Here is an 18,924-nt window from a genome sequence, read left to right as displayed (position 1 = left end):
TTGGCTTAGCCTGTTTCTCATGCACCTTGCTCACAGGGAGACAAGCCAACCTAGTCCCAGAGAGACAGAGAAAGAAAGTGTGTGCACAGATACACACATGTTCTCCATACTTTCTCTTTTTTTTTCTCTCCTAGTGCTCCCACCCAGCTGGCCCCTTGCCAGGCTCCCTGCCCTGAGACAGGTTAAGGGGTGTGGCTGTACCCCAACCTCATTCACACCCTCACTGGACCTGACTGGTTCTAGCTGGAGTCACTCACCAGTGTGTGCTGCCCAGGCACCAGCTAATAAACTCCAACCCAACACTATGGGCTCTGTGCCAGGGCCACCTGCCCATCAGGCAATTTCCCAGCCTGGTAGCCACAGATAGGAGATTAGGTGGACCCTCTGCAGCCTGGCAGGTGGGAACTGTAGGCAGCTGGTGCAGCAACCATGAGCTGGATGACTCCAGGGGACAGGTTGGGGTTGGGGAGGTGACCTTGGTACCTGGGTCTTGCCAGTTGCTTTAGCTGTTTTAGCCTCCAGAGGACAGTCTACGCCTATCCTTCCAGCCTTCCCAAATATGATCAGCTTTTCCAGAAACCAACACAACTGCCTAAGTCAATTGGGAAGTACAGAGTATGAGGCCTAAGACATGACTGGTTGCTTCCTCCACAGATAGGAACTACAGTCCTCATAGGGTAGACCTTGGAATTTCAGCATAGTCAGCTTTTCTGGTCACAGGAGACTTGACTCCTGGAGGGTTTGAAAGGACTATCATGCTATAGTCAGGGTTGGTCTGCTCCCAGGCCATCTGATTTCTGATTCTGTTTACTAGGCTTCACACTCCCCTTCCAGGCTTCTTTTTTTTTTTTTTGGTTGGTCGTGGGGCTTGATCTCTGGGCTTAGTCGCTGTCCCTCAGCTCTTCAGCTCAAGGCCAGTGCTCTACCACTTGAGTCACAATGCCACTTCTGGTTTTCTAGTGCTTTGTTGGAAATGAGTCTCACAGACTTTCCTGCCTGGGCTGGCTTTGAACTGTGATCCTCAGATCTCAGCCTCCTGAGTAGGTAGGATTACAGGCGTGAGCCACCAGCGATAAAGAAGCTCTTCCAGGCTTCTTTATCTCTGAACTCTCCTAGTTTTTTGGGTGTTTTTGTCACTCCAGTGGTCACCTTTCAGCTCTCCCCTGTGCCCAGTTTGTCTAGTGTTGCTGGTCAGGCTGGACCTGATCTCATGGATTCCTGGGTCTCATCTTTCTTGGAATAGCTGAACCTACAGGTGCAAGTCAGCTTAGTACATGCATCTTAGTGTACAAAACTTGTCATGCCTCCCAGGCTCCTCCAACAGCTTAGACGAATAGTCTCTGTTGATCCTTAGTCTTGCTTGATCATGCCACAGGTAGACCCTGAGGGGTTCTGAATGAAGGAAGTCCTTGCAAAAGAGCTCCCTATGGAGACCATGGAGAGGTGTAGCCTGGCTGGCTTTATGAGTGAGTGTTGAGAGGGATCTGAGGTCTGGGCTGATCTTTCCTTATGTCAAGCAGATCCAATTTGCTTGGGCAGGAAGTACTTGTTCCCACCAGCAGCCCGTGTGCCCAGCCGTTGCACTGTGAGGCTGACGTCCACACAGGCAATAACCATCCTTCAGCCGAAGCTGGGCTGACAATTTAGTTCCTGCTGTGTGATGGCTAGGGGCTACCTGTTCTGCAAGGTGGTGGGGTACAAGGAGGGCTGAGTAATCAGTCCAGGCCATCTTCATGAACTCTCAGGAGTAATTTTTCCTCGCTGACCCATGGACACCTGATTTTGAGGCCCAGGAACAGGAGGTTTGGGGAGATTAAGAGGAATGCAGAGCATCAGGAAGAAGACAGAACCTTTGTAAGGTGAAAGGGTGGAGGACATGTACCCGGAAGCAGACATTGGGTCAGAGACTGTTCTTTCATTCCTGGATAACAGCCAAGCATGGCTGATTAACTGAAATTGGTGGACGTTTTAGGTGCTTGGCCACAGAGGTGCACTGGCTCGTTTCTATACCATAAAAGAGGCTGAGGAGGGAAATGGGAAACTGTGATTTGGGGCCTAATAAGGCCCCCAGTTCCCTTTGTTTGCACTGAACAAGTTCCCTGCCCTGCACAGGCCTACCTAGAGTCCTTCTACAAGTTCTGCACCCTATTGGGCGGGACCACAGCTGATGCCATGTGCCCCATTCTAGAGGTGAGTGCCTGCCCACCTTCTTGCCTTTATAGTCTCCACTTCCTCTGGTCTGGGAGAAATTCTGCCAACTGACTACAACTTCTCCCGTCCTCCCTCTCTCCTTGCCTATGCACTGGCCCCACAGTTTGAAGCAGACCGCCGCGCCTTCATCATTACCATCAACTCCTTCGGCACAGAGTTGTCCAAGGAAGACCGTGCCAAGCTCTTCCCACACTGCGGGCGCCTCTACCCTGAGGGCTTGGCTCAGCTGGCTCGGGCAGATGACTATGAGCAGGTCAAGAATGTGGCTGATTATTACCCAGTGAGTACCCTGGCTGGCAAGATGGTGGGTGGGCATGTTGGCACTACGCACCTACCAGTACCACCCTCATGCTCATGCTTCCCATTGCTCCCTGGCCAGGAGTACAAGCTGCTTTTTGAGGGTGCAGGCAGCAACCCTGGAGACAAGACCCTGGAGGACCGGTTCTTTGAGCATGAGGTAAGCATGGGTTTTACAGGGCCTACCCAGCATAGGAAGGGTTGTGGCTTAGGCTTGACTTTGGGCAGGGCCATCTATATACCATGACTACCTCTGTCCACAGGTAAAGCTGAACAAGTTGGCCTTCCTGAACCAGTTCCACTTTGGTGTCTTTTATGCTTTTGTGAAGCTCAAGGAGCAGGAATGTCGCAACATTGTATGGATTGCTGAGTGCATAGCCCAGCGCCACCGCGCCAAGATCGACAACTATATTCCCATCTTCTAGCATCCTGACCTCACTCAAGTGCACGATGTGTATTTGTGTGTGCTGTGATGAAGCCCATGGCTCACCTGGTATGGGTGGGGGAGGGGGAGGCTCAGGAGGGTAGCACCTTGTCTTAGGGGCTGCCCAGGTTCTCTGACCCCCTCTGGGACTGCTTTTAAGCCTGAAAAGGGGCTATTGACCAGGAATGGACCAACACTCACCCCCCCTCCCCCTGAGAGTAATGAGTCCCCCTTCAGCCCTATGTTTACAGCCACTAACATGTCTCAGAAGCATGTGGTCACTGTCATGTATCTCCCTGATTTAGAATCCCTGGGAGTAGTGTGAGCTTCCTCCTCTGTCTGAGGGTCAGCCCAGAGTCATGGCCCATGGCAAAGATAGTATGTGTGTCCTTGGGATGTTGGATAGCTAGCTCTGCAACACCCTTAACTGTCACTGAAACAATAAAACTGCCCTCCCTACGCCACTGTCTGTTGCCTCATTTGGGCCCTAGTACCTATTCTAGACCCCTGGCTTTCCTCATGACCCTTACTGAGTCCACCCTACAAAGCCAGCAGCCTAGATTCTTCAGGGTCGGTGAATGCCTAGAGGATAGTCCCCCTTTGCTGGAGACACAGATGCAGAAATAGGCCTGGGAGCTGGTTCTCACTCTGGAGGGCTCCAGAGCTCCATCATTGTTTCACTGAGCCCTATAACCCCTGCAATCAGTGTCATTACCCACTTTTCCTGAGGAAAACCAGACCTAGAGATAAGTGATTTGCCTAAAGTCAGTGGAGGAGTAGGGGTGAGAACTGCAGTGGGCCAGGGGAGCCTCTCAGGCCCATGCCAGCCCAGGCCCCATGCTGAGCCCCAGGAGCTCTCAGGCGGTTCCCAACCTCTGCCACACAGCCACACCCTGTCACCCAGGCAACCAAGCAGTCACCTCTTCCAAACACTGCATCTCCCCCACTCTAGGAGAAATAAAAATTTGTCTTTATTTAAAATGTAGCAAGTAGGGTATGCAGCTTCCCTGTGGCTTGAGGGGGGTGGTGGGGGGTCCTAATTCTTGAACCAGTCAAGAGGCAGTGGGATTTACCCTGGAATTGCAGCACTGAGGCATAGGTGCCAAGAAACAATCCTGAGGAGGTCCCCAACCCACCCAGTCACCCCTTAGTTTGCAGAGGCACTGCTGTAGGGTCCTGTCAAAGGCTACAGCTAAAGTCATGTACTATCCTTCCCATCCAGCTGGGTTTTCCATGCTGCAGGGAGGAGCACTGATCCTGGAAGGTTCATGTGGACTCACGAAGCAGTGGAGAGACCAAGGCTATCTGGGAAACCTTAGCTTCCTAGGCCTGGACCAGGCGTTGGCAGTTAGGGGCTGGGTTTCTTTATAAGAGGCTCTAGGGCAGACTTGGGGTTCATAACGGCCAGGAGAGAGCCAAGGGCTCCCGTACTGGAGCAGCTAAGCCATTTGTGCACATAGCTCACCGGGCCACCATTGGGGAAGGGTCTAAGTTTGGGTTTGTTTCCCGGGATATATCCTGGGCAGGGATAGGGCCTGGCTGGCCAGGCCGCAGTGCTCGGGGCAGGCAGTGACTGATGAAGTAGGCCTGTAGGAAGCGGCGACGTAGGCCTTCAGGCAGGTAGTAGTGGATGAAATACATGAGCCCCACGCCACGGCCTGGGTAATAGCGGCGACGTGGCCGAGCTGCCAACAGGGCATCAGTGATGGCATCTATAACTGGGCTGAGGTCGGGCAGTGCCATTTGAAGTGAATGAAGGAACTGCCCATGCAAGTGCTCGATGTAGTCTTCACCATAGGCCTGCAGCAGCTCTCTAGGCATGTTGGCCAGCAGCAGTTGCTTCCGCTTCTCCCAGTGATTCACATTTGTCACTGACTCTGGGAAAGGGGTGGGAAGGTCAAAGGACAGTCACCGGGGGAGCCAAAGACCTCTCACTGAGGCTAACCCAAAGCTAGGTCTGCCCCCTCAGACCTTCCCCTATCTGTAAGACCATGCACACCCCTCCTTTCCCAGCCCCAGGTATTCCCCACTCCTGACCTTGACTCACCTGTCTTGAAGCATCCAGGCTGGATGACACTGACCTTGATCCCCCAGGGAAGTAGTTCACAGCTGAATGTGTCCATAAGCAGAGCTATGGCTGCCTTGGAAGTTCCATAGGCTGCCAAGCATGGATATGGCATGTCTCCTAAAGATAGAATAGGAGATGAGGCAACTGGGCCTTGGGAGGGGCTTGCCCTCCCTCACCCTGCAAAGGCTCCTTTCCTGCCCTGCTCCAGAGGGGAAATACACTCACCTGCTGGACTGCCCATGGTCACAATTCGACCCCTCGAGCAGCGCAGAAGCGGCAAGAGGCCCTTGGTTAGCTCAAGTGCACCAAAGAAGTTCACCTCCATGCAATTGCGGAACGTGGCCACAGGAGATAGCTCCACATCTGCCACTACATCATTGAGGCCAGCATTGTTGACCAGGCCCCACAGGCCTAAGGGCACAGAGACAGAGGAAAGCCTCCGATCAGCCTAGCAGCAAATCTGCAATCCTTGCTGACCCAGCCTTTATCCTGCCCAGCCATGCATTCCCTCCCATAGTGGAGATGTGCTCACTGACCAGTGCTGGCAGTATGAGCCTTGGTGAACTCTAGCACACGGCTAATGTCTGCTGGCTTCGTCAGGTCCATCTGTAGCAGTTTTAGGCGTGGGGAACAGCAGGCACGCAGCTCTAGGGCACCAGAGCTATTCAAATCCAATACAGTGGCCAGCACTGTGAAGCCCATGGCATCCAGCTTCTTGGCTGTCTCCTTGCCAAAACCAGTGTCACAACCTGGCCAGGGCAGAGAAACCAGTAAACTCCCACTGTCGCCCAGACTAGCCCAAGACAACAAAAGAATCAGGGTATAGGTGGGATCCAGGTTCCTAGGCACTTATACCAGCAGCAGTCAACAGCCCTCCCTTCTTCCCTATAGACACTTCTGACAGGCTTTGCCCTTCTGATTGAGCCCTAAACACAAATTATGACAACTATCATCTCCTTGACTGCCCATAATTACCCCATCCAACATGGCTCCTGATTCTCATTTCACAGAAGAAATAGAGACCTCGTCCATATTGCTTCCTGAATCTATCCTTTACCTAAGCAGGCAGAGGGAGTTTTCAGAAATGATAAGATCACTGTGCACTGGTGGCTCACGCCTGCTATCCTCGATACTCAGGAGGCTGAGATCTGAAGATCAAGGTTCAAAGCCAGCCTGGGCAGGAAAAGTCTCTGTGACTCTTATCTCCAGCAAACTATTCGAAAGGCTGGAAGTGGAGCTGTGGCTCAAGTGGTAGAGTGCTAAGCCTTGAGCAAAACAGCTCAGAGACAGTGCTCAGGCCCTGGGTTTAAGTCTCAGGACTGGCATCAAAAACAAAACCAAGCTGGGCGCGGTCAAAGCCAGCCCGGGCAGGAAAGTCTGTGAGACTCTTATCTCCAATAAACCACTTGAAAACCAGAAGTGGGGCTGTGGCTCAAGTGGTAGAGTGCTCACCTTGAGCTGAAGAGCGCAGGGACAGCGCCCAAGCCTAGAGTTCAAGCCCCACAACCGACAAAAAAAAAAAAAAAAAAAAAAGCCAACAATATCACTTTGCTTCTGAAAACTTTCCCGAGGCTCCCCACTGTCCTAAGGACCTTGCCAGCCTCACAATGCAGCCTAAACTCTGGTGCTCTCGAACTTGAGTGCCCATTCCCTTCCCAGATTCATTCCCTCTACTATTATTATTCCAGGCTGTAGGCAAGCTACAGGCCCATCCCCATCTCATCCCTGCCCCACCCCCCTGGAATTCCAATCAGTGACAACAGGAAGGTATTTTCTGAATCCCAGGCCACTTGCTCACAGGACAAGGACCACAGTGGTACAAAAAACAGACCTGCATTTGAATCCCCCATAACTATTGAATGTGACCTGAGGTCAGTTACTACTCTTGGAGGCTTAATTTCTTGTCCTTGGTATGCAGAGATAAGAACCACCAGGCAGAGCCAGTGTGGGGGTCCCAAGCACTGATAAGCCCCTGCTTCCTTGATAGTTTCCATTCTGATTCTGGCTCCGTGGGTGGCCAGTGAAGGGAGGAGGAGGGCCAGCAAGGGAGGAGGCTCTGTGGAGCTCTCTAGCCCTGGGGTCCTGCTGAGCAGAAAAGCTGCAAAGCAGCTCTGCTTCCCCACTGCTGGATGATCAGTACCCCTCCTCATCTCAGTCCCGCCTCCTCTGCTGAGGCAAGAACAAAGCTGGGCAGGGGGCTGCGAACTGGGCTTTGTGCAGCTGGGGGCCCGCAGGGTCTGTGCTGAGGGGTCCTTCCCAGGCAACTCTGGCTGGGGGAGGGGAGTATGTGCGCACAAATGCAAGCACTTTGCCTCCCAGAGCAGACAGGCCCTCCACAGGAAAACAGACCTCCCAGAGCCTGAGCTCTGGGGCTCTAATACAGTCGTGCACATTTTATATACCCTCTTACTTACCTGCACACGCTTAGATACCTGCACATACCTCCAACCTGCCCAGATGTTCACGCATAAAGTTGAACCCTGCCACTTACAGGCATACAGATGTGCACATGCATGCACACAAGGTAACCAGTCACACGACATGGCCCAACCCCCAACCGTATGGCTGAGCTTGAGGAATAGGCTTGGCAGGCAGTTCTCAGGAGCATTTTCAGGTTAGGGTGGGTAGCAGCTCTGGCAGGTACAAGACTGCCCTTGGCAGGTGGGGTAGGAGCTAGTCACTTAAAATTGTTACAGCCGAGTGGTGATGAGGAAAACTCCAGAGTTTGCAGGAATTGTCAAGTTAGGAGACCACTGCTACTGCTTTCAAAGGGATGGGATGGGCAGTTCTGTTCCCAATCCCAAACCTTCAGCTTTGCAACTGAAGTTGGAAGGAGCCCGGGTCATGAAAGCATCCATCCTCTCTCCCTGGTTCAAGGCTGAAGTGACACCAGCAGTTCAATGATCTGAGGTGAGAGCTCAGGAAGAGTCATGAGTACTTGAGATGGTTTTGTAGGATCAGCTCACAAATTAGAAGGCGGGAGAGGATCTGTCCTGTTTCTGGGGGCAAAACCCAAGCCTAGATCCTGCTTCACACCAGATCCAAGATCCTAAGGATCTGGTGGCTTTCTTTCCTCAAATCTCTAAAACTGGAGTTCCTTTAGGCTTCATACTTACCCTGAACTTGAATCTCTACATTTAACCCAAGTCTTGCTCCAGCGCCATCCTCTGTACTAAAATCCAAAGCCCTTGTGCCACCCCCCTTCCCCACAGGACACGTTTGACTTTGTACCTGACATTTAAGACCCCTCCCAAGAAAACCTCACTTCCCACCACACACTGGCAGCTAGATTGGCCATTAACTGTCTTTTACCCAAACCATGATTATTCCTGCCTTAAGCCGTTGTCCTACACCCTTTTCGTGATCTAAGACACCTCTCCTCTACCTGTCTCCCAAGGCCCAGTTCTAGGACCTCCTCCTGAATTCACCTCATCTGATCATGGCTATCACCCCCATAACGGACCAAGGTCTCTGAGAAGTCAGCTTGCTGATTGTCCCCAGCCTAGGTCAAAAGGGGCAAAACCCAAAGAACCGGGTCCCAAGTAGTGGTGGTTGAGAGAGAAACTAGACCACCCCTCCCCCCATGCAGCAGACCGGTGCCCCTTATCCTTTCTCCCCCTCTTCACTTCCTGCTGGGTGTGCAGCCCCCCCTTCCCTTCCCTTGCTCTGATGACAGATTTATTCCCTGTTCCAGACAAAGAGAACTCAGCCAGGCAGCCCGAAGCACCTGAGTCAGATCTCCAAGACTGCTTTCCTGGGCATTAAGGACCAGGCACTTCGGGGATGAGATGCTGGGTGCAGACAACTGAATATGCTATTTGTTTAGAGGTGGCCGGACCTGAGAAGCAGCTGAATGCCCAGCTGCCCCTCATAGTGGCCTCAAGAGTTTCTAAACTCCAAGAATTCTGGCCAATTGGATGCAGGGACCTCACTACTTAAGCTCTTTCCTTGGCCAGTGAATAGGAGCTGCAGTGTCCCACATGGGGATATCAGACCGTCCAAGGGATGACTGTTTTCCCTTCCCGGGGTCTTCTCAAGTCCCTCAGAGCACTTGTCCCCTGCTCCACTCCCGCTCTTTTGGGGGAGGGAGCAGAGCATGCACCCTCAAACTCCAGGAGGATCCCTTTTCTCTACTGCCAAGTTTCCTTTGAGCACCTTGCCACTCTCCACCTCACTTTCCCTCCAACACTTTGCACAGCGGCAGGTAGTTAACCGGACTTGGGGAGATGCCCAGCGCTGGCTACTTGGCTCGCTCCCCTGCGCCCAGGGGAGGGGACTCTCACTTCTGCGCCGGGGAGCCCGTCGGGGCCGTTCCCTCTAGGTGTGCGGTCCCGCCCTCGAGCCTGGAATCCCCACGCTCTGCGCACTCACCGGTGATGAGCACCGCGCGAGTGGCCACCGGTAGGCGAGGCGGGCGCGCCAGGCGGGACAACGTGATCCAGCCAGCCGCAGCCAGCACGGCGAGTGCGGCCGGCGGGGGCAGCAGGCGCTGGCACAGCCAGTCGAGCGCGGCCAACAGCGCCAGCGCCGCCAGCAACGGGCGGCCCAGACGCAGGTCTGCGCGCAGCAGCTGCAGCAGCGCGCGGGCCGCCACGAGCAGCCAGGCGCCGCCCGACGGCCAAGACCAGCGCTCCATGGCGGCGGGGCCGGGCTGGGCCGGGGCGGGGCGGGGCGGAGGCTGGGATGAGGATGAAGAGAGTGACTGAGAGGGGTGGGGGACGCGGGGTGCAGGGGGACACCAGCCTGGGGCGGGAGGGATACTCGCTTTCTCCGCGGGCCCTCCGACCCAGCTTATAAAGAGCCCCGGGGGCGGGGCCGGGGCGGGGCCGGGGCGGGGGCAGGGGTGGGGCTTTCCTGCACGTCTCTCCCGGCACCCCCCGCCGGGCAGGTGCCCCCTCCCCCCCAGCCCTGCCCCCTCGGCCAGATCCGCTTTCGAAGAAGCCGGAACAAAGTCCCAAGTTGCTGGGTGAGGCGGAGTTGTTCGCGGCGGGCTGCGCTGGGGAAAGGGCCGGCGGACCCAAGCCCGTGCGCCCTGCATCCGTTCACTCCTGCGCCCCATCCACGCCCCCTGTTCCCCTCCTGGCCCCTGAGCTACTTCGCCCAGGTGAGCACATCCTGCTCGTACCTGCTCAGGACACCTAAAAACATGCGCAACGTCCATCCACATCGATGGTATTGTTGTGAAGGAACCCCGTGCCTCGGAACCAGCCTGCCGCCAGCCACACCCGCACCCACACGCGGTGCACGGCTGAGGGTCCCTGGTGTACGTGTCCTAACGCGCACTCACAGCTGAGCAGCTCTGAGCCCCAAAATCTTAATAGGACAGGGGTTGGGGGAGCAGAATGACTACCCAGGGTCTTCAGAATTCAACCTCTCCTCCCTCCCTTCTCTCCAGGGCCCAGCACTGGGATATGCAACCCCACCTCAATAGGTTGTCAGAGGAAGTTTCTAGATCTTTCTTTACCTTTGTCTTTCCCCTTCATCCTCCACCCTGAGCCAAATTAATAGCAGCATCTGGGGCGTTCCTGAAGACAGCCTCTAGGCCAGGGTGGTCTGCTGTGTTCTGCTCCCCTGAATCCTCAGGGGATAAAATAAGTGGTGTGTGGGTGCGTTTCCCTCCATATGTGTATGAAGGTCCTTGTTTGTGTGTGGCCAGACACCCCCGTGTCTGGCACCTTGTGCCTAGCAGGCATGCCAGGGCTGTGCCAGGGACCGGGAGTTGGTGCCAGTACCTGAGTGCCAGGCCCTATGGAGAGAAGAGTAGGTGTAATTCATGGCAGTGGAAATCCTTGCTCCCAATGAGCCTAGCCAGTGCTGCATCCCTGCCCTCTCTAGCTCCTGAAAGGTCACGGACTCCTTGTCACACAGCTCCCAGCTTAGTACCTCTCTCCTATGCCCAGATTTCGATAGGTTTTTACTCCAAAGCCATCTCAGCCACCCAGGCATAGGCTTCTGATGGGCCACAGAGATCTCAGGGAGGGGGCTTCAAAGCCAGACCCACTTAAGGAGAGAACCCATCTCCACCCAGAGCCTCTCTTGTGCCTCCATCTGTCGAAGTATGGATGGCAGGCCAGCCCTGGCCTGGGAGGCAAGATTTGCCCAGGTGTGTGTGTGCCTGACCTTGGATACTTGACCTTGTGTGCCTGTATACACTCTTAGGTTATGGGGCTCATGGCTTATCTGTGCCACTTGGTTATATAATTCCCTATACTATCTCCCTGGGATGCATGTACATACTTGTGTGTATTCTGTGTGTTTCTGGTAACTCTGGGTCATCCTGACTCTGGAAATTCAAGCAAACATTCCCCCCACCCCCACCCCAACCCACTCTTGTTGCCCTGAACCACAGTACCCTTTGCCTGGCTTCCTGCTTTAACTGTGGGGCTTACATTGGTTGGGCCCCTCAGATCTATCTACCCCATCAAGAGTCTGGAATGGACTGGGAATGTGGTTTAGTGGTAGAGTGCTTGCCGTGCATGCAGTAAGCCCGGGGTTCTATTCCTCAGTACCACATAAACAGAAAAAAAAAACAAACCTGGAAGTGGTGCTGTGGCTAAAGTGGTAGAGTGCTAGCCTTGAGCAAAAGAAGCTCAGGGACAGAGCCCAGGCCCTGAGTTCAAGCCCCAGAACTAGCCAAAAAAAAAAAAAATCTAGCTGTAGAATTTCCAGTCTCAGCCCATTTAAGGACTTCTCCTCCTTATGGTGGGGGAAGGGGAGAGAAGGGGAAGGAATCTAAGGAACCCTCAAGGTCAAAGCCACACAGACAGTACCTTACTTGCCAGAGCAAGAGTGGTAAGAAATGGAGTAGGGGAGTGGAGGCAGAAAAGCAAGGTGAAGAAATTGAGAAGCAAGATCCTATCCTGGCCTTGTGACGAACCCTGAAGGATCTTGACTCATCAGGAAGTCCATAATGATGAGGTAGAAGGAATTGCCTTTGGTTGTTGAGTATAGATTAGCTTAGATAGGAAAGTGGATATTTCCAACTCAGCTTTTGAGACACTGACACATTTGGGTGAAACTGTTTATCTTGTAAGATTTGGGTCTTGGTGAAATTGGATTCTCTGCCATATTATTCTCATGTATCCCATTTCCTAGGCTAGGTGGCCCATTCCATCTGGATCTGTGTTCCAGCCCCCTGTGGCCACCCTTAGTCAGGTGGAAGTACTCTAAAAGTGAAAGGTGTTTCAGGTAGTCATATTGGGAGTGGCTGGCCCAGCCCTTTCTGAGGCTTAGTGCCAGGCTGCACCTGCCTAGGGGCAGAGAACCAGCCTTTGCCAGAAGCAGGAATCTAGGCTGGTAGGGCCTCCAGGGAAGAGGAGGAAAGGGGAGCAGAGGGCAGGCGCCCTAACAGAGTCTGGAAAAGTAGAGGAATGAAGGACAACCAGAAGGGGCAGAGCCCCATTGTTAACCCCAAACCCTCAGCCAGCAGCCTCCATTAGTCCTTTGTCCCACCTCCCCATCCACCTTCGTCAAAAACCTGGTTACTCAAACTCTTAGCATGCCCCAGGCCCTGGAGGAGCAAGGGTCTGGAGCAAGGGTCTGTTCTGTTCTAGTGGACTCAAGCAACTCACTGGTACCATCTGCTGGCCTTTTGAGGGAGTGCAGTTGTGAAGGCCAGCAACTTGCTGGAGTCTTTAGGGAAAAGGCTAGGCGGTGGGCAGGAATGGGGGGATGGTCAGTCTCCAAGGGCTCCTGACTATACTGGGTTCCTGGAGCCAGGAACTCACTTATCACCATTTCCTCCCTCTGTGATCCAGCTCAGAGGCAGTTAAATTTGTGTGCTACTCATGCTCACTCCCCCTGACACAATGACAAAGAAGTCCTCTTCCTGTCAATGATCAGTCATTTCATCTGTATTCTAGACTTTATCCTACTCCATCCTCAAAGATAGCATTTGTGTGTGCATGTGTGTGTGTGTGTGTGTGTGTGTGTGTATATGCATGCACGCACACATGCACACACAAGTGACTAGGGCTTGAACTCAGGGCCTTTGTCCTCGACTTTTTTGTACTAGCCTGGGGCTCTACCACTTGGGCTACACACCTTCTCTTCCAGCTTTTTGCTGGTTAACTCAAGATAAGTGCCATATGGACTTTTGTGCCTAGGCTTGCTTCAAAACTTCGATTTTCAGATCTTAGCCTCCTGAGTGAGTGGTTTGGGTTTACAGGTAAAAGGTAGCTTTGTTTTTTTTTGGGGGGGGGTTAAACTGACTTCCTATTGGAAGTCCTGTGTATGGATTGCACGTAGAGCAATAAACCACTGGCCACTTCCTAGCAGCGACACTTAGGCTTTGGCCTCTCCTACTGATAACCTCATCCTACATCCCTTTCCTCAGGCATTGTTCTTGTACTCTCTCCCCCATTTTTAGCCTAACGTTGTCTATAGCTGCCATAACTACTTTAGCCTCTCCCACTTCAGCCCAGGGACCAAATCTCCATCCTGACCTCACCAGATGTAACCAGTAAATACTTCCTAGTCCTTAAATCCCACAGACCCATGGTCTTCCTTCAGCGTGGCTTCTTTATAGCCTCTTACTGGCATCTTGCCTACCTCGAGCCCTGTCTCCCTTTGGTGGATGTGAAGCCAGTGTGGCTGGGTTTCCTCCTACCTCTCCAGCCTCTTTCATGAGCTTGTCTTCCTCGTGGGTGAGCCTCTTGCTGTGAGGGCCTCATGTCCTGTTCACCCCTCCACCTCCCCCCCAATGAGCTCATCTTCCTACTCACATGTTGATGACGCCCACACTCCGTACTCCCCAGCCAAGGCCTCCTTCTTGATTCTAGTCCCACTCTTCCAGCTGCCCTGGATGCCTCCCTTGGACACACACACATAGGCTCCTTGCATACAACATGTCCAAAGCTGGTCTCATCATCTTCCCAAGTCCTGGCAGCCACCTCCTTCCCACCACATCCTCAACTTTCATTGTATGCACTGGCCTCGTGCTTTGTGCCAAGCCTGGGTTGGGTGCAGGAGGCCCCACAATAGCCCTTTATAGTGGGTCTCATTATCACTGTTTTTCATTCAAGGGAAAGGAGACTTCTTGAGGCTAAGAAAACCTCTCACTTGGATCGGCCTCAACATTCAAACTCGAATGTACCTGATCCCAAAGTCTGTGCTCCCGGAGAGTGTGTTAGTCAGAGCTGTTTGTAACATGGAATCTCTTATATTGGATTCCAAAGGCAAAGGAGAACTTGGGACACTTCTTAGCAAAGGAGACTCATGTCCTATTTGGCCAGGAAATGGATTTGGCAGAGGTGGGAAGGATGGAGGTTGAGAGTCTTGTCACTGCATCTAATAATGGCCAGGAACAAAGGTCTTACTTAGACAGAATGAGATATCCTTGGACATGTAAGGGCTAAGGCCAAAGGCAGCTGGATGCCCACAGGCTCAAGCACACATCCCAGATGTGGAAGGTGAAATCGCTGATGTTTCAGAGGTATCCTATCTAGGCTGAGTTGTGGAGTGAGGGGCAGTAAGATTCAGGAAGGCAGGAGCATCATTTGGGTTTTCAAATTCTGTCTGGCACCCTCCGCTGAGTTATTTTATTGTCTCTAGTACTGGAGGCAGATGCTTGGGAATTAGGATCCTAGGAGGTGGGAAACAGAATTTTGTAGACGGTTCAAAGTCAGCCCCAGGGGACAAGCAAGCCCCAGCTGAGAGCACTTAGGAAGGGAGAGTGTTTGGCTGTCTTTGAGATCCCTCTTGGATCCTCCAGTGTGATTTTGAGTTATTAATAACCCTCTTTTACATTTATTGTGTGTTTCTGCATGCCAGTCCTGGTGCTCAGCTTGCTTGCACTTTATTTTATTTACTATCTTCGTCTCATCTCTCCGAAGCAGGTACTATCATTAGCCCTTTCCTAGACCTAAGGAAAGAAGTTTAGAAAAGTTAAAATGCCACACCCTGGATCACAGGCTCTCCAAACTCTGAGACCACACTGCCCCAGCCCTTCAGCCTAGGAGGTTGGTATTATTCAGTGGGCAATAGCCCAGGTTAAAGACTTATTAATTTTTTTTTTGCTTCTGGAGAAGAAACATGTCTCCCAAAGGCAGAATTAAGGCAACTTGATTGTTAAAAGTAATTGCAAAACTTGCTTCTTTACAGCTTCATTGTCCCTGATTCAGGCCTTTTCTTGGCAGAACAACTGCAAAAGATACAAAAATTAGTTGCTGTTGGCCGGCTGGTGTAATTTATTTGCATATACATAATTCAGCCCCACCCCTGGTGGCTAATACTCCCCTGGGGTAGCACAGGCTGTCTTCTGATTGCTGGTAGGGAGGCCTGTGTATGTTGTTTTTTTAAATAAACTGAAACCAGATGGAAGGGGCTTTGTTCACAGCCTTGCCTCCAATTTTCTCCAGCAAATTCCTTGAAAAGGCAACCACCTATGAGTGGTCCCTGTTCTCTGTGGAGGTCCCTTACCACTGGTATGCAAATAGTGAGTGGGTTTGTTTTGTTCTAAATGTGAAAACCCAAGGCTGGCGGTGGGGGGGGGGGGAGGGAGAGAGTTTTGTGGCTTGAAAGGCTTTTCAGAATATGGGGTCATCTCCTGATGGAGCCCCAATCGGAGGTCTAAGTTTACACTTTGTGTCCTCTTTCTTTTTGGCTCTCTCATGAGTTAGGGGTAGGCTAAGAGTGGGGGACTTGGGGTAGACATGAATCAGAATCACCTGTGCTAATCACTTGGTTAAAAATATGAATGCCAGCTAGTGGTAGTGCTTACCTAGCATGCATGAAGCCCTGGGTTCAATTCCTCAGTACCACATAAACAGAAAAAGCCAGAAGTGGTACTGTGGCTCAAATGGTAGAGCAAAAGAAGCTCATGGACAGTGCCTAAGTCCTGAGTTCAAGCCCCAGGACTGGCAAAAATAAAAAATAAAGAAGCACACCAGACCCCCCCCCATATATGTCCTATTCATTGCATTATGTTATTTTAGTCAGGAGTTAGCTAATCTCCACCAACCTCTACCCTCCCAAAAGGGCCAAATCCACTCTGGCTTCCATCATGGCAAGATCAGACAGTCAGGGTAGTTATGGAAAAAAAATTTTGGGGGGTCCTGTCATGGGGCCTGAACTCTGGGCCTGGGCACTGTCCCTCAGCTCTTCAGCTCAAGGCTAGCGCTCTACCACTTGAGCCACAGTGCCATTTCCGGCTTTTTTCTTTATGTGGTGCTGAGGAATCGAACCCAGGGCCTCGGGCATGCAAGGCAAGCGCTCTACCACTGAGCCACCTTCCCAGCCCCTGGAAATATTTTTAACTGACAGCCTTTGGGGCTTTATAATACCCCTAGAGCTCTCATCAAACCATTTCTTGAAGCTGGGTGACAGTGCCTCATGCCTGTAATCCTAGCTACTCAGAAGGCTGACATCTGAGGATGGATGTTTGAAGCCAGCCCAGGCTGTTAACTAGCAAAAAGCTGGAAGTGGAGCTGTGGGTCAAATGACAGAGCACCAGCCTTAAGCAAAAAAAGCTTAGGGACAGTGCCCTGACCCTGAGTTCAAGCCCCAGGCAAAAGACAATAAAATACATTCCTTGTTCAGAGAGAAGAGGCAAGTATAACCACTGGTCCCTGAACATTTTTTTTTTTTAAAACATGAATTGGGCATTATTCCTCACCAACCAGAATCCAGCCATCAGGCAGCAGGAGAAAGCAGGCCTTTCCCAACACTAACCTACAGTCCCAGCTCAGAGCACTAGATTTTCAGCTTTTTCTGTTAATTATGATGGGTTATCTAAGGTCTTGAGATATGAATACTCAAAACAAATTCCTCTGGAAGCAGGACTGAGAAAGCTCTCAGCAGAGATTTTGCTCAAAAGCATTTGAGGAAAAAATTTCAGGTGTCTCAGCTCTGCACAATTTTGGAAATAAAGAGACAGCAGCCAACAGCTTTGCATGCAGGCTCCATTCCCCACAGAAATGAGCAAGCAAAATGAAGAATTGCAGGCTGAAAGGAAATCCCCCTCTCAGGAGCCCTGCAAGGTTGAAGGTCACTGTCAGAGCCAGGCTGGCATAAACTTGGAAATCATTAGCAGCCCAGGGATTTCTCTCTCTCTCCCTCCCCCTTTCTGCATCTTAGGTAACACATATGGTAAATACAAGCCTTCAGTTTTCCAAGAAACATAAAATTAAAAAAAAAAAAAAAAACAGAGGAGAGAAAAAGCCTTAAAAAATCTTTAGTTCCCAGAATTTCCCACACAACCAGGGTTTTTATTTCATGTGCCTTTGAGGAAGACAATCCTCAGCAACTCTTTCTCATAAGGTGCTGATTTTAAACACCTTGTTTCCCAACTAGAGACAAATAGAATTAAGTTTTATTTGCGTCCTAAAAAGAGTTTTAGAAGGATGACATTGTGTTCCAAGCAGAGTGGTTAGCCAACAATAAGAGAGATTTGCCAGTACCTTCTCACAAGGAAGCTGAGGGAATACTTTAAATACCAAACAAGGTTACTTCTTGCTTAAAGCACAAAGTTAGTCGTAAAAACCACTGAACAGGAAAAAATTAATGAGAGGAAAATGTCTTGAATGTAGCAAACTGGAAGAAAAAAAAACAAAAAGCTGGGCATGGTAGTTCACACCTATAGTCCTAGTTTCTCAGGAGACTAAGATCTGAGGATAAAAATGTAAAGCCAACTCTGGGCAGAAAACTTCATGAGACTCTTATTTCCAATTAACCAACAAAATTCTTGCAGTGGCTCAAGTGGTAAAGCAACAACATTGAGGGAAAAAGCTAAGGGAGAGCGTGACCCCAATACTGGTACACTCACACACTCACACACACACCAAGCTATGTGGGTAATGATGATAATATAAAGCCAGGTTTATTTTTATTTTATTTTTTCCAGTTTGTGATTGAATCTGGCCCCTGCTATATGCTAAGCAAATGCTTGCCACTGAACATCCCAAATCCAGAAAAGTCCATTTTTGTTTCTTTGTTTTTGTTTTGGTCTGAGACTAGGACTTGAACTCAGTATCTGACATTCACTCATTAGCCAATGAGAGTACCAGCCTGAGCCATGTCTCCTACCATTGCTTTTTTAAAAATTTACTTACATGGCTTGAACTCAGTACCTTGCTCTTGCTCAGCTTGCGTGCTCATAGTTGGTGCTCTATCACTTGAGCCACACCTCCAGCCAGGCTTCTGGACAGTCACTTAGAGAAAGAGTCACACAGACTTTCTTATCAGAGCTGAATTTCAATAATGATCCTGGAGGTCTCATCTTTCTGAGGAGCAAGGATTACAGAAGTAAACCATCAGCACTATGTGCAATCAAATCAGCTTTTTTTTTTTTTTTTTGGGTCCGGTCATGGGACCTGAACTCTGGGCCTGGGTGCTGTCCCTCACGCTCTACCACTTGAGCCATAGCGCCAGTTCTGGCTTTTTTCTTTTTGCTTATGTGGTGCTGGGGAATCGAACTCAAGGCAAGCGCTCTACCACTGAGTCACCTTCCCAGCCCTCAAATCAGCTTTTATACAAAAATAATCTCCCCAAAAAGTAAATAACTGATTTTCTCGATAGATCCCATCAATTCCTCCTACACCTTTTTTTAAAAAAAAACTTTACAAAAAGCTTCTCAGAAGAATCTGTAGCATTATTCATTCGTTTCTTCCTCTATTCCTTGTGCATTTATTGACTGCTTACTGTGTTCCTGGCTCAGTTAGGGAAACAATCGGCTAGCAAGACAAGCATTATTCTTCCTGTCTGATCCCTCTCTGACTAGGGAAACAGGCCTTAATCAGATTATTACACAAGGAAGGAGCCACTGACAAGCAACCAGAAAGCAGAGTCCCAAGGTCCTATGGGTATGAGGACCTCTCCTAGGGGGATGGAGTAGCATAAGTTTTCCCAGAGGATGTGATGTTCCAGGTGGTCTGAGAATCAATTATAGGGCAAGTTCTGATGGCCCAGGCCCAAATGGATAAGCTGG

At 51.0% G+C, this 18,924-nt stretch overlaps 2 protein-coding genes across 2 annotated transcripts in view; one reads left to right on the top strand and one right to left on the bottom strand.

Moving 5' to 3' along the window:
- LOC138806998 (V-type proton ATPase subunit d 1) overlaps window positions 1-3,391 on the top strand; it is a 42,791-nt gene extending 39,400 nt beyond the window's left edge. The window contains exons 5-8 of the mRNA XM_069992546.1: window positions 2,113-2,190; window positions 2,315-2,491; window positions 2,591-2,668; window positions 2,772-3,391. Coding sequence (XP_069848647.1) covers window positions 2,113-2,190; window positions 2,315-2,491; window positions 2,591-2,668; window positions 2,772-2,933 — 495 coding nt within the window. The 3' untranslated portion in view covers window positions 2,934-3,391. The remainder of the gene's footprint in view (window positions 1-2,112; window positions 2,191-2,314; window positions 2,492-2,590; window positions 2,669-2,771) is intronic.
- A 490-nt stretch (window positions 3,392-3,881) lies between these two features.
- On the bottom strand, window positions 3,882-9,736 carry LOC138806997 (11-beta-hydroxysteroid dehydrogenase type 2). Its single transcript, XM_069992545.1, has 5 exons — window positions 9,372-9,736; window positions 5,537-5,749; window positions 5,226-5,411; window positions 4,980-5,117; window positions 3,882-4,809 (listed from the first exon to the last, which is right to left on the bottom strand). Exons 1-5 carry the CDS (start codon window positions 9,634-9,636, stop codon window positions 4,394-4,396), a joined length of 1,218 nt encoding a protein of 405 aa, XP_069848646.1. The 5' UTR covers window positions 9,637-9,736; the 3' UTR covers window positions 3,882-4,393.
- Between the last annotated feature and the right edge of the window lie 9,188 nt (window positions 9,737-18,924).

Source organism: Dipodomys merriami, unplaced genomic scaffold (genome assembly GCF_024711535.1).
Source record: "Dipodomys merriami isolate MVZ:Mamm:240054 unplaced genomic scaffold, mDipMer1.0.p SCAF_41, whole genome shotgun sequence".
In the NCBI taxonomy this organism is placed as follows: domain Eukaryota; kingdom Metazoa; phylum Chordata; class Mammalia; order Rodentia; family Heteromyidae; genus Dipodomys; species Dipodomys merriami.
The sequence above is the reverse complement of the archived record's forward strand: the minus strand, read 5'-3'. Positions and strand labels throughout refer to the sequence as shown.